The following is a 13,914-nucleotide window of genomic DNA, read 5'->3' as shown; positions in this document are numbered from 1 at the left end:
ACTGCAAATGTGGCCGTGTTTTACTGAAGTACAAGTTGGTCTCAATCCTCCAAAAGTGAGGTGTGATGAAGGAGACAGGTCATGATGGGTGGTAACATCACTATCCAAAGAGTTGTGAATGACATTTTCTGTGAGATCAAGTAAAGCAGTGAAGACAGTGGAGCAAGTAAAAGATTGCTGGTAAAATTACTATTTGTAATTGTTTCCTTTATTGACTGGGAGGAAAGAAATTAATAGAGTTCTTCCAAAAATAGTGCTTTAATTGAACAATAGCATTTTTTTCTTAATGTAACTGTAATTGAGTATTTACTTAGAAACAAATTGAGATCTTGTGCAAATGAAGGAAAAACCATGCATTCCCAGTCATTAAGACACTCTTTTAATTTCATGCAATGTTGATGAACAGTACTGTTAAGTACAATTAAATAGAGAAGACATTAATCTTAAAACAACCCATTCTGTTATGGAGGCTTGAGGGATTTTTTTTTCTTTTTTTTCCCCCTCAGTCTTAAGGCAAGTCACGATTAATTACAAAAGAATTGCAGAGGTATAATCACAGACCAACATAATCTTTTCCAGTTGTTTTGAAATGCATAATGTGCTAATAAGCTGTTCATTGAATTGGTATTTTCTGTTTCATTTAAGAAAAAGCCCTTTTGTATTACCAAAGCTTGACTATTTTCATTGAACGAACTATGATCACATTTTTTGAATAATTTACAAAGATTGCAATAGCTTATTACTTTGTAGCTTACCTCAGAGTGGGCAGAATTAGATCCAAGTTTTTGTACAGGACAGCTCCAAGAACAAATACTGATGATTCATCTAATTCTAGAAAGAATAAAATTTTAAAATATTAGCAAAACAGCAAGAAAAATACTATATCATACAAAACTTTAATTTACTCATTACACGGGGATTCCAGGACTTAATGATGAGAAGCTGGGCAGAAGAGAAGCCTTCCTGAGCATGAATGGGCAGTTTATTCACCACACTCCATACATTTATTGAAGTTCTAAAAGATGTGTTGTCAGTGTTTTATGTCAGAAAGTAATATTGCTTCATGAAGTTAAGACAAAAAGCTGCTTTAGTTGCAGCTACTGGGTTTAAATTCCCAAAGATATGGGGGAAGGGAGCTGATTCTCTTTTGTAGCTCACAGTCATGAGGTCAAAATTTCCAAGGCAAAAATTAAGATCCCAATGGCACTGTTGAAAATGCACAATTTTAGAGACTAATGAACATGTTCTTAAAACTTAATTTTTTTAAAAAAATTTATATACCCCAAAAATAACTTCAAACCAAAACAAATGTGAGGAGGAAGAAATGAAAATGACTTTCATGGAAAACACAACACGTTTCATTACCTAAAGTTGAAATATGAGGTCATAGGCTTTGCACTGAGATAAGACTGTCAATATGGAAAATTTATCGTGTCAAGCTTCGGTCTACAATTTGCACTTGTTTTTTCTTTCCATTTTAGTAGATCCTTTGTTCCAGTGAATTCAGAGACTTAAAGACCAAGTTTAAGCTTTCTATATGTACAAAATTAATTTAGTTTAATTTGGAGACTTTCTAAATTATTTAATATATGAAAATTCATGTCTAGACTTTTATTTTTAATACTTTTTATCTTCTTAAATTTTTTATTTATTATACTACAGTTTTCCCAATTTCTCCCACTTTGCCGTCCTCCGACCCACCCCACCCCTGCTCCCACAGTTAATCCCCACACTGTCGTCCATGTCCATGGGTCACTCATACATGTGTTTTGACTAGTCCCTTCCCCTTCTTTTTATTTTTAAAATATTAGTTTTTTATTTATTGTTTTCTTTTAAGTTTACAATTAGCATCCTGTTTAAAAATATTTTCTTTAAAAAATTTGTATTGAATATATTGGGGTGACATTGGTTAATAAAATTATACAGGTTTCTAGCATATAAGTCTATATACTTTTATTAAATGGTCTTATCAAAATGTGTTGTTCAAAACCCAAATTATCTCATATATTTACCTTTTGATGACAGAGGAGTGAAAATGCTTTTTGGAATGACTACTCTATCTTCTGAGTTTCTTGCCCAGTCAACCATTCCCTTCCGTCCTTTCATCGGGAAGTTGATGTCTGTCAGAACAGAGGCTGCTGGAAGCTTCTGAATGCTAGCCACTATTAAAAAAAGAAGTAATAATGTCAGCTAAAATCTTCCAGTGTAATCAAAATTGATCATATTAAACCTTGTAGTACATAGAAAATAAAGTTTCAAGTCAAAATTATATTTACCAGAGTTACAAAACAGACTTATTTCTTTGTATTAAACAACACTCATTTAGGTTGCTGATTCTTTTAGTCATGAATCTGGGTGCTTGTTGCTTTCAGCAGGAATCAGACATGCAGTGTTAGTCAATGTCGGGGTAGGTATTCTAAGAGTAACAGCAGGTATACCATACCCCTTATTCATGGTAGATTTCCATTCCAATCGTTTGAAGATTATACTGTATTTTTTTGTTAAATATTTTGATTAACGTACTTGATTCATAGACTAAAATTTACATTTAAATATGAACTTCATTTATCTTCAGAACAAATTTTCTGCATTATATCTGAACACCGTCTTTGGGACAAATTGTTCCTGGATGCGAGGGGATACCAGGAAGTCATGGAGAACAAAGCCACGCTGCTCTGGGGGACAGAACTGGCAGAATGCAAACAGTGAAGAGCCACGAATGCTGTAACCAGAGAACCACTAAAACATGTACAAATAATAAACACATACAACAACAAACAATTCTTAAAATGCAAGCCCACAACTGAAAGTAATAAATGTGTGTGTATCTATGAATAAAGAATTGTACCTTTACTTGCAATAAGTATTTTAAAGTATTGAAAAAATAGTGAATGATGTTTGGAAATGCCTGGATATGCATTCGATATTATTATATATTTATTATATATACACAAAATATATATAAAATATATAATAAAACTATGGTGATAAACACTTAAGCACTTATTGATTATATATTGATAATATATATTTCAATTAAATAATGTAATTTTTATGATTTTATATTGTTCTACATTAAAGTTTTATGTTCCCCATGCAGTATTTAAATGGAAAGATGATAGGAAATCTCTAAAAGGTATCACAAAAGGAAAGCTAAAGTAAGAAATCATTAGGCTCCTCAAAAATGGGTTTCATTCAAAAGATATTTATAATTAAATCAAGTGGGGATGAAAATTAAGAATTTAATAATATTACTTGTATATTATTATTGCACCACTGACTGATTCCAAATTAAATTGCTTATGTATTATTGTACTCTCTTAAAGTAGTTTCAGGCTATTTTATACATCTGCTGTTAGTATCAGATGGAGTTTTCTTTGGCCTTTAATTTGACATAATACCATAATGCCTAAAAAGGGATTTTGTAACTGAATGGTGAAGGAAAGAAGGTACATAAATTAGTTATGGACATTAAATGCTGTTTTTGAATAAGAGCTCTAATTATTTTAATTTCTTTAATTTTCCAAACCACGTAGGGTCTTTGTTGTCTGTAAATAACCCTGGTCGAGTGTCCTTAAGGTCCCAATTCTACACTGCATGTAGATGGAGAGACAGCACATTGCAATACATTCTTTCTTTTTCAAATTATTTTTGATACAATTTTTAAAAATTTTATTTATTTTTAGAGAAGGGGGAAGAGAGGGAGAAAGAAAGGGAGAGAAACATCAGTGTGTGGTTGCCTCTCATGCACCCTCTGCTTGGGACCTGGCCCACAACTCAGGTATACTGGCTGACTGGGAATCAAACCGGTGACCCTTTGGTTCACAGGCTGGCACTCAATCCATTGAGCTATACCAGCCAGAGTGCAGCACATTCTTTCTTAAGGGTCCTATTGTAAGCTCTATTCAAAAGGCAAAACTAAGTTCATGTACTTCCAAATTCCTTGATTCTAACTTTGGTTGTCTTGGTATTAAAGGAAATTTATTCTACCTCTCTGTTCTAGAAATTTATGAAGAGAAATGAAGGTTTCTTGACTGTCATCCAACTAGTTCCTACTATAAAGTAAAATAAGAAATAAATTGTTGGCCTTGATGTCTAATATTTTTTTCTGTTTCTATACATATTAAATAGAAAAAATAAACAAACATAAAAGAGAAATAATAAATAAAAATGTATTTTATACCACTTCACCCTAAATAAATGCTAGTCTAATACCATATTCTTAAATACATAAAAATGATATATTTACATGTGCATCTGTGTCACTTTATAAAAGGCATTCAGTTTTCAATTCATTCTCACACTGGCTGTTAAATGTGACTACATGGATTAGACTGCACTTTTGAACACAGTCTAGATTAAAAAAAATAAAAATCAGTTAGGATCACTTATTTGTGCTGAAGTCCTTTGAATTACATAGTCTTGAGCATGAAGAGTACTTAAAAACATTTATTCATTAATTATTACAGAAATGCAGTTTTAAAGATGGCATTTTCAATAAACACATTACAAAAATGTTTTGACTTCATAGATTCAAATGCTAGGCTTCAAATGATCAATATACATGTTCCTTAAAAGATAAAGTATTCAAAAGTGCACATCTTTACCTAAAAATGGTTTTCACATTATTAAAGGACTGAATAAATCTTTTAAAAGATTACCATATCTTGGCATGTGAAAATTAAATGAAATCCAAATCCCAATGTCTGCAGATAAAGTTTTAATGAAACAGGCAAATAGTCATTCACAGTCATCTATTGCAGTTTTCATGCAACAATGGCAGTGTCAAATAGTCACAGCACAGTCTGTATGGCTACCCCTGAGGGTAGCCACACAAATCCTGAGGTAGTTACTCTCTGGCCCTTTAGAGAAAAAGTTTGCCTACCCCTGTTCTAGACATATGTTGGAGAAGCTATTTTTAAATATTATGCTTTTCCTTTAAAGAGAAATACATTCTAAAAGCATCTTAATTTCTGTATTTTTTCTGTTCTCTACTGCATGATCTTTCTAACTACTTTTTTTTTTCTGTGCAACACAGAATATAGTGAGGGAGTTTTACACTGATTATACAAACTATTTTTAGTTTTTTAAAAAGTACATGTAGTAAACTTTTGAAAACAGGCACTGATATATACATTCATCTCTATACCAGATAGTTCATGATTTCACTACTAATATAAATATAAAATAAAATGTAAAGTGAGAATCATTTTTGCATGTATACCTGAATAAAAAAACCAAATCAATATAAAAATGCTTTAAGAAATTAATTCTCCCTCTTCTCCCAATCAGTGACATTAAGAACAGAGTTTCTACAGAGGAAGGTGCATGAGATGATAATTAACCAAGTATACACCTGAAACCTATGTAATTGTATTAACCAATGTCTTCCCAACAAATTCAATAAAAATATAAAAAATATGAGAATGTTTGCATATGTAGCATGATTGACTTTTTGTGTGTATGTTTGTGTATGAGTGTTCGATATCTAAGCATGTTTAAACCTTCATAGAGAAGTAAGTTTGGAAATTAAGAGGAGTTAGGCACCAATCAGGCAAGAAACAAAACTGAAGTCAACAACTCAAGGGATTTCCAAGATAGTGAGTGAATTGTCCATTTCCAGAACAGTAATAGCAATGGAAAGTAAAAATATGGACAAAAGAGATCACTGTAGACTGAAAAGTTCATTCTGGAAATTCATTCATCCAACAAATCTGTACTGAGCCCTGAGAGTGTTCAAGCATTGTCCCATCACTGAGGATTTAACAAGTGAGAAAGAGACACAAATTCATCACTCATAAGGAGCTCATACTCTAGTGGGGAATACATACAGCTGGTAAGTGAGCAAACAGTTCAGATTATTTTGGACTGCGATAGGTAGCTTGTAAGATACGCTGACAAATAACTTGTCAGATGGAGCATTGTTGGTTGCCAAGGAAGGCCTTTCTGAAGAGGTATAACTGGGCTGTGGTTTGATGGTTGCATATGAGCTAAGGAGACTGCCAATGCAGCCTTAGAGCCTGGAAAGGTCTATATTGTTCCAGAGGTGTCAGAATAGCAGTGTCTGGGTAGGAGAAAGCATGAAAGGAGGGAACAATATGTCCTAGAGAAACGGTAACATTCCTAATAGAGCAAAAGGACTTAGAGTAGGAGAGGAGACTGAGAATAATATTGTAGGCCAAGAGATCTGGTGATCTGGAACATGATCAAATGTAGAACTTGGAGATGTAAACTGGATGCCTTCTAATTAGAATAGTTGATAATGTAGACGTGGATAAGTTCTAAAGAGTACAGAATGGGCATATTCATTCATTCAACAAATATTAGTTGAACACTTATTTTGTGCCAGGCACAGTTTGGGGCACCATAAATATCCCAGTGAACAAAACAGTGAAAGCCCCTGCCCTCATGGGACTGGCATGAAATCTGGGGTGAGTCAGACAAGGAATAAATAGACACAACCAGATAGAATGCTAGTAATGATAACATGATAGAGAATGATGGTTGGAGTTGGGAAGCTTGGGGAAAGGTTCTTTGGTAAGCTGGCATGTGTGCAGATACCTGAAATAAGCAAGGTGGACAGCTATGCAGATACCAGAACATGACAGAAAAAAGCTGCAAAATGTAGTATACGAAAAGCTCACTTTTAAAGGATAAAGGAAAATAAACAGGGGAAGACACCAAAAATAAATAAATGGAGGAGAGAAAGAGAGAGAGAGGGAGAGAGAGAGAGAGAGAGAACACAATAGTAATCTAATTTAGGAACAAAGAGATATATTTTAATAATGGCAGAGTGGCTTTATAAGGAGTCAAGATTTATAAGTTATGGAAAAAGTCCATTGGTCTAAAAATATGGAAACCATACTCTAAAATTAGGTTCAGGTCATGCTGTATTGTAGATGTTGACAAACTTTTCTAATGAAGGGTCAAAAAGGAAGTATTTTCACCTCTGTGTGCCATCAGGTCTGTGTTGCAACTATCTAACTCTGCTATTAGGATGTGAAAGCAGCCACAGGTGATTCATAAATGAAAGATCATGAATGAAAGTAGGGTATTTAATCATATAATAAAAATTGTGTTGTGTGACCAGTATGGTCTCTGCAGTCACATCATACATGACTGTCTTGTTTGCTGACCCTGGTCAAGATGCACAAGTGTCTGCTCCCCTACCCCCACTAGAGAGCTTTTCCTTTATAACTAGAATGTTCTTTTTATTCTAATCCCTAAGTCTCTGCTAAATTATTTTTTTCTTTAGTTTGGTCTGTCTTCATTGTTCCATCTAAAGAAATTCAATTTCCTCCTATTCCTGACTATTATATCACCCAGTTTACTTATTTTTTATGGTCCTATTCATAGTTAAAAATGGTCTAGGGTATGTGGGCTGTTTCCCACACTAGACTATAAGCTCCAAAAGGAAAGAAATGTTCCCTATTTACTGTTATATGATAAAATCATAATGTATTGTAGTGTTTGACACAACACTCTATATATTTTTTAATGAATGGGGTTTACCAAAGACTTAGCAGGAGACATTGGGATTTTACATGATATCTTGGGGCCCTGGAGACAGACTTAGTTTTCCAATTACTTTGTGATCTTCAGCAAGTCATTTAATTGCTCTTCAGTTTGACCACCTGTGAAAGTCAACAGCCTTTCATGATAAGGAAGCCAAAAACAGGTATTTCATTCCCTATACACAGTAAGATACAACATATGCCAATTTCCTTTTATTCTTCACCTCAACCATTCTCTGCTATGTGTAAAATACTGTGGAAGATCCAAAATTAAAAAAAAAGTCCTTGTCCTGGCTGGTGTGGTTCAGTGGATTGAGCACTGGCCTGCAAACCAAAGGGTCACTGGTTTGATTCCCAGTCAGGGCACATGCCTGTGTGTTCCAGGACAGGTGTCCAGTAGGGGGTGAGTGAGAGGCAACCACACATTGATGTTTCTCTCCCTCTCTTTCTTCCTCCTTTCCCCTCTCTTTAAGAATAAGTAAATAAAACCTTAAACATTTTTTTTAAAATACAAAAATTAAAAAAGGTTCTTACATAGAAAAAGATTATAATCTAGTGAGACACCTGATTCAAACAAATATCTTATGTATGGGTAGAATGGGTTTAAGAACTTTTCTTCTGTACTCCAAAACTATGTTCTTGAACTGTTCAATTAAATGCCTTCAGGCACCTCAAAGTAGTATATTCAAAACTTAACTCTTGATTTCACCTATTCTTCATCAAAATATTGTTTCCTTAATCAGTGTTTCCCATCTCTATAAAAGGTATCTCATTCACCCTTTTCTCAAGACAGAAAACAGTAAGTTACCCTTGACACATCTATAACCTCAGCCCCAGAATCCAGTTGGTGCTCACGGTGCTTACTGTTTCCCTTGCAAGTTGTTTTCTTATCACCACCTGGACTGCCGCACAGTAGTCCATCAAATCTTGCCTAAATGAACACAACTCACTGTATTCACGACTTCTGTCATTACACCTCTCCTATGCACTCTCTACATGGCAAGGATTTATTGTTATAGCAGGGTTGGGGTATGTCACTCCCTAGTGATTTCCTGTGACATCTGTATAAGGCACAAACCCCTTTCTAGGGGCCCCATGACCTGATCCTTGACTCCCTCCTCAGTGCTTGCTCATGACTTTTCCCACTAACAACTGCTCTCTAGTCACATGCCTCTCATTACACATGAACTCCTCCCTTGGAAAATTCTCACTCAGCTGTCAGATCTTGGCTTCAATGCTAAGGAGAACTTGCCAGCACTGAGTAATGATGTCCCCCAAAGCTAAGTTAGAAATCTTGGTCAGTTTCCTTCACGGCATTTATCAAGATTCATACACGCACACACACACACACACACACATTATATACATACACATATATATGCATATGTATATGATATAGACATGCATGTATATACCAAATATATAATATATTGTTTTTAAAGTTATTTTTCCTTATATTACATGTAATACAAAGTATATGTTCATTCATTTACTAAGTTCATATTTTAAAACTTATCTTCCCCACCAGAGTGTAACATCCATATGGGCAGAGTCAGGCATGTGTGGCTTCTCTTTTTGTGACCAGAGGCTAGGTGGTATCTGGCAAGCACTTAATAAAGATTGATTTAATATAATTAAGGAAGGAAGAACTAAAGAATAGGAGACCAATTTTAACTTGAGAGGGGGAACTGGGTAAGGTTAAGTACATGATTCTATGATGATGTAACTAAGAACAAGGAGGTGATTTCAAGATGTTTGTAGAATTTTAGCCACTTTATTTTACCAAAAAAGAAAGCAGGGGCCCTATGCACTTTTCAAAACAGAGAGAACTAAAGTTAGACATATGTGCCTAAACAAGCACAGTTTTTTGAAGAAAGAGGAGGGACAAACAGCTGTACTAGACATACTATTTACTGAACACTTATGTGCCAGCACTAATGCATTCTCTTGCTTGATTCCACAACACACTTGAAGCAAGTACAATTAATCCCTGTGGGAGGCCACTCTGCATGGTGTGGGCCCAGCTCCCACTGGGAGATGAACAGGACCCATGCCCACAGATAGGTTCTCCCGTGGGGAATCTGACCTGCAATGTACCTAGGCCACTATGAGTCTTGATTTTTGCTAAAACTCCCTCACCCTGAATTAAGGACGTTTACTGCAAAGTAACTTCCTAAAAACCATGCTAAACCTTCCAAGGACAAGTGTAACCGGTCCAACTACTTTTGCCTTTTCATTTGCAAATATCCCTCTTCTGTGATGTGATTAGTGGCATTGACTCCTTTGTTTTCTGTAAAAGGTAACCACCTAAAGCGAATCTGTGCATAGTAAATGAGGACCATCATATAATGGGCGGGGAAAGCTAATATAGGCCTGTCATGGTAGAGGCTGAAACTTTTGCTCCCCTTGAGAGAGAAGCCATGCTGTTCCTTTTCCTCCACCGGACTTGGTAGTCCGTGTGAGTATCTCATTTTCATCCATAATAATGCAGACACTAAGGGCCGGTGTCTGCATCAAATCCTGTCATAGACTAGTTTTAGATTATTCTGCTGCAAAAATAACCTTTAAATCCTAATAGCAGTACAGTAGAGATTCATGTGTTTACAACTGGAACATAAACACAGTAAAGAATGACTGCCGCCCTGACGGGGTGGTTCAAATGGTTGGAGCGTCATCCCATACACCAAAAGGTTTCAGGTTTGATTCATGGTCTGGGCGTGTGCAGGAGGCAACCAATTAATGTTTCTCTCTCATATTAATGTTTGTCTCTCTCCCACTTCCTCTTTCTCTAAAATTGATAAACATATCCTTTGTGTGGATTAAAAAAAGAATGACTGTTCACAACAATTATTACTTGATATAGAGATATTTGTGAATTTCATTTCTTTAGCATCAAATTCAGAAAAGAGTTTGATTTTTGGATCATCAAAGCAAATAAACCAAAAAATATCTGCAAACAAATAATAATTTCCTCTCCCTCTCTACACACATATATGCACAAACACATAACTTGCATGTTCTACTTCACTACAATAATTTATATCTGATTAATAAGAGCACACCAACCAATTATAATTTTGTTTCACCTATTTTGTCTAAATTATACTACACAATAATATATTGACTTTTCTGGTAATATATTGATATTAAAAAATTAAGATTTCATATTTCCAACATATGATGGCATTTTTGAAATGGCATGGATTTTTAGAATAAATTTTTTAAGATAGTAGATGTTATCCTCAATAGTAAGACTATTATTACCTTTTAGGGAAAGTAAAGAAAAATTGAAGGACTTAGGAAAAATTAAAAGAGAGTTAATCAGGCAATGAGTTTAGGGGAAAAAAAAAGACTACCTAGAAAAAAAGGATAGTGACATAAATTCATGTTCTCCAATAACAGAGACAGTTTTCAAAAGAAGAAAAGTTCATATTTGTGAAATAATAAAGTAGCCAAAGTGGACATTGAAGTTAATTATTAAGGTCTTTTGTAATAGCAAAAAGAATGTTTCTGTATCTTAGTCTCAATTATCTCTCTCTGTATTCCCACTGGATTTTAGAACCCACATAACAATTTCAATGTACTAGGTTCTATTTAATTTCAAAATATGTACATTGGATATATAATCTATTATCCAATATAAATCATTCCCTTATGAACTGTTCAATCCCTACATCTATTACATTCTATTTAGTAGTTATTAGCGAAACCTTGAATAAAACACTGCCCAGCATATAAAAGTCATTTGTCCTTTAAATCTTGTTATTATGTGGATTTTCTGTTTAGTGTTTTATTAAAAATATCTTTGTTCTTTGATGTAACATTAACAAAAACTACTAATATTCCCCTAAGCCCATAACATGAATTTTAAAACAACTGCATCTATCTGAAATAATTCATTTCAGTTATTTTTGAACATATACACACAAGCACACTCACTCACATCTGCTCCCTCATCTTCATATGCCATGGACTGAAACAGAAGATCAAATGAAAGAAAACACACTAAATTATCCACATAATTAATTATTTAAATTTCTTAAGTTAAAACTCTTCATATGAAAAAAAATTCAGTAGGTAAAAAAAGCAGAAAAATAGTTTTGACTGTTCAAAAGACATTATTTAAGGACAAAAGAGAACTAATTTATTTATGAATCCAGGAGGATACAGTAATGGTACAGAATTATTTGATGCATCTATACAGATAACTGATACCATTTTACAGACTACAGGTGATGAGTTACATGTTAAGGGAGCAGAAATTATAAAACTAAAGTAGAAAAGATTCCTCTGTATGAATCATTCAAAGGATCCGGGTCTGGGCGTGTGCAGGAGGCAACCAATTAATGTTTCTCTCTCATATTGATGTCTGTCTGTCTCTCTCCCCCTTCTTCTTTCTCTAAAATTGATAAACATATCCTTTTGTGGATTAAAAAAAGGACTGTTCACAACAATTATTATTATTTTTTTTAAAGATTTTATTTATTTATTTTTAGAGAGAGAAGGGAGAGAGATAGAGATAGAGATAGAGATAGAGATAGAGATAGAGATAGAGATAGAGAGAGAGAGAGAGAGAGAGAGAGAGAGAGAGAGAGAAATATCAATGTGCGGTTGCTGGGGGTTATGGCCTGCAACCCAGGCATGTACCCTGGCTGGGAGTCAAACCTGGGACACTTTGGTTCCCAGCCCGCGCTCAACACAACAATTATTGACATGACAAATAAATACATGGAGGAGAAGAGTAACTTCTGAAGATAGTGAAGTGTGAATAAAATCAGAAGGTTTGTAGATCTTTAGGGTCATTGCACTACGGAAGATACTGTGTAACAAACTCATTTGAACAGACACACCACAAATAGTTTTCTAGGTTTAATTATATTATCTGCATAGAAGTCTGGGATCCTGGTCTGCTTTGTGAAATAAACAGTAAGTGTACTACTGCGATTTGAAAAAATAAACAACATAGGATATTAAATTTAGGTAGGAACTTAGAAGTTCCCTAGAGGGGCAGACTGTGGCTCTGGGGGTCTGAGTGACCTGACCAAAGCTACACACCCAGTCAGTGCCAGAGCACATAGCTGTTCCTATATTTTTCCTCTACCTGTTACTTGGGCCTATTACATGCCGTGTGCTAAATATATACTATCTTTAGTCTTTACAGTAACTCCTAAGAAAAGATATTACTATCTCTGCTTTGGAAAGGAGCATACTGAGGAATTTAGAGATAAAATAAGTTGCAGATGATCAGTTAGTTGTAGTACAGCCAAGGTTTGCAGGCAAATCTAGCTCCAAAGCCAGCAAGATTTCCTAGATAAAAAATAGCATCCCTGCTTACATTGACATAAAGGGTACCAACCTTTAATCTGGGTCATATTTTTCAGCTGTCACATTCAGATAAGAATCTATTTATTTGGAATTCAGTGAAGGGAGCAGTGGAGAAGAGGAGTAATTTCACAGAGTTCTTGGTATAACCAAATTAAAAAGATGGAAAAAATATTGAAGGGGAATCAGTGCCGTTTTTCTCTTTGCAGGTTATTGTTATAGAAGCAGGCCACTATTGCCATAGAGATAAGCAAGTATTGCCATAGAGACGGTCAAAATGGAATTGTTTTTCATATTCACACAAACTCACGGCAGTATCCTTCCAATTTAGTTGAACAGCAAAATCAGAAAGAAGGCATGCACCATGCCAATTTCAGTAATTTCAAATCCTTATTGCATCAACATAAAGACTAGTGATATTCTTTTATAACATTCATATTTTGGTTTTAGCAGGCTTTAGATTTTATATCTCTATTCTGTTCTATAAGTTTGAGTCTACCAGATTCTGAAGGAATTAATCTTAAGCAGAAGAGTGAAGTCATGCTGGGAAGACCCATCATTCCCACATCTTTTAGATGTAGTGTCTCCAGGGAACTGGGAAGCCATTTAAATTCCCATATGGTCCTTGTGCTAATCCCACTCTGAAAGGCTTTTCCTAGTTGGAGTCTTCTGCCAGATTCTTTGACTGAGGCAAAGCACTGGTCCCTTTATGCAAGGCTCTTCTTCACAGGTCCCTTGGGCACAGAAGTCACAAGCAACTTCTTGGCAGATACTCATGCTCTTTATAGAGAATTATTAATGAAAACTGAACCTCCATATGTTTGTGGTTAGGTCTATGTAGCAACATGAGAGAAACCCAAGAATTCTTGGTCTGTATTCTCACCAGAAATCTTAAGTTTGAAATTTTAGTTTTTCTATTTCAGGATAATTTTCACAATCCATGTCCAGTATACCAAGGTATACCACTAAAACATGTATTTATACCATCTCTGTTATATATATTTCATCCTTTAGGCTTGCAACTCTTTTCTTATATGCATACCACTATGCCTGATGCTTATGTGCATATAATGCATAT

At 34.8% G+C, this 13,914-nt stretch overlaps 1 protein-coding gene across 2 annotated transcripts in view; it reads right to left on the bottom strand.

Moving 5' to 3' along the window:
- Positions 1-13,914, bottom strand: part of ADGRB3 (adhesion G protein-coupled receptor B3) — a 719,215-nt gene that overhangs the window by 332,726 nt on the left and 372,575 nt on the right. For both annotated transcript variants that reach the window (XM_045843906.1, XM_045843907.1), the window contains exons 13-14: positions 2,013-2,162; positions 756-831 (exon numbers count right to left, since the gene is read on the bottom strand). In XM_045843906.1, the coding sequence (XP_045699862.1) occupies positions 756-831; positions 2,013-2,162 (226 nt within the window). The remainder of the gene's footprint in view (positions 1-755; positions 832-2,012; positions 2,163-13,914) is intronic.

This window comes from Phyllostomus hastatus, unplaced genomic scaffold (assembly GCF_019186645.2).
Source record: "Phyllostomus hastatus isolate PE091 unplaced genomic scaffold, TTU_PhHast_1.1 phas_contig_40, whole genome shotgun sequence".
Classification (NCBI taxonomy): Eukaryota; Metazoa; Chordata; class Mammalia; order Chiroptera; family Phyllostomidae; genus Phyllostomus; species Phyllostomus hastatus.
Note: the sequence above shows the minus strand (reverse complement) of the source record. Positions and strands in the feature narration are given on the sequence as shown.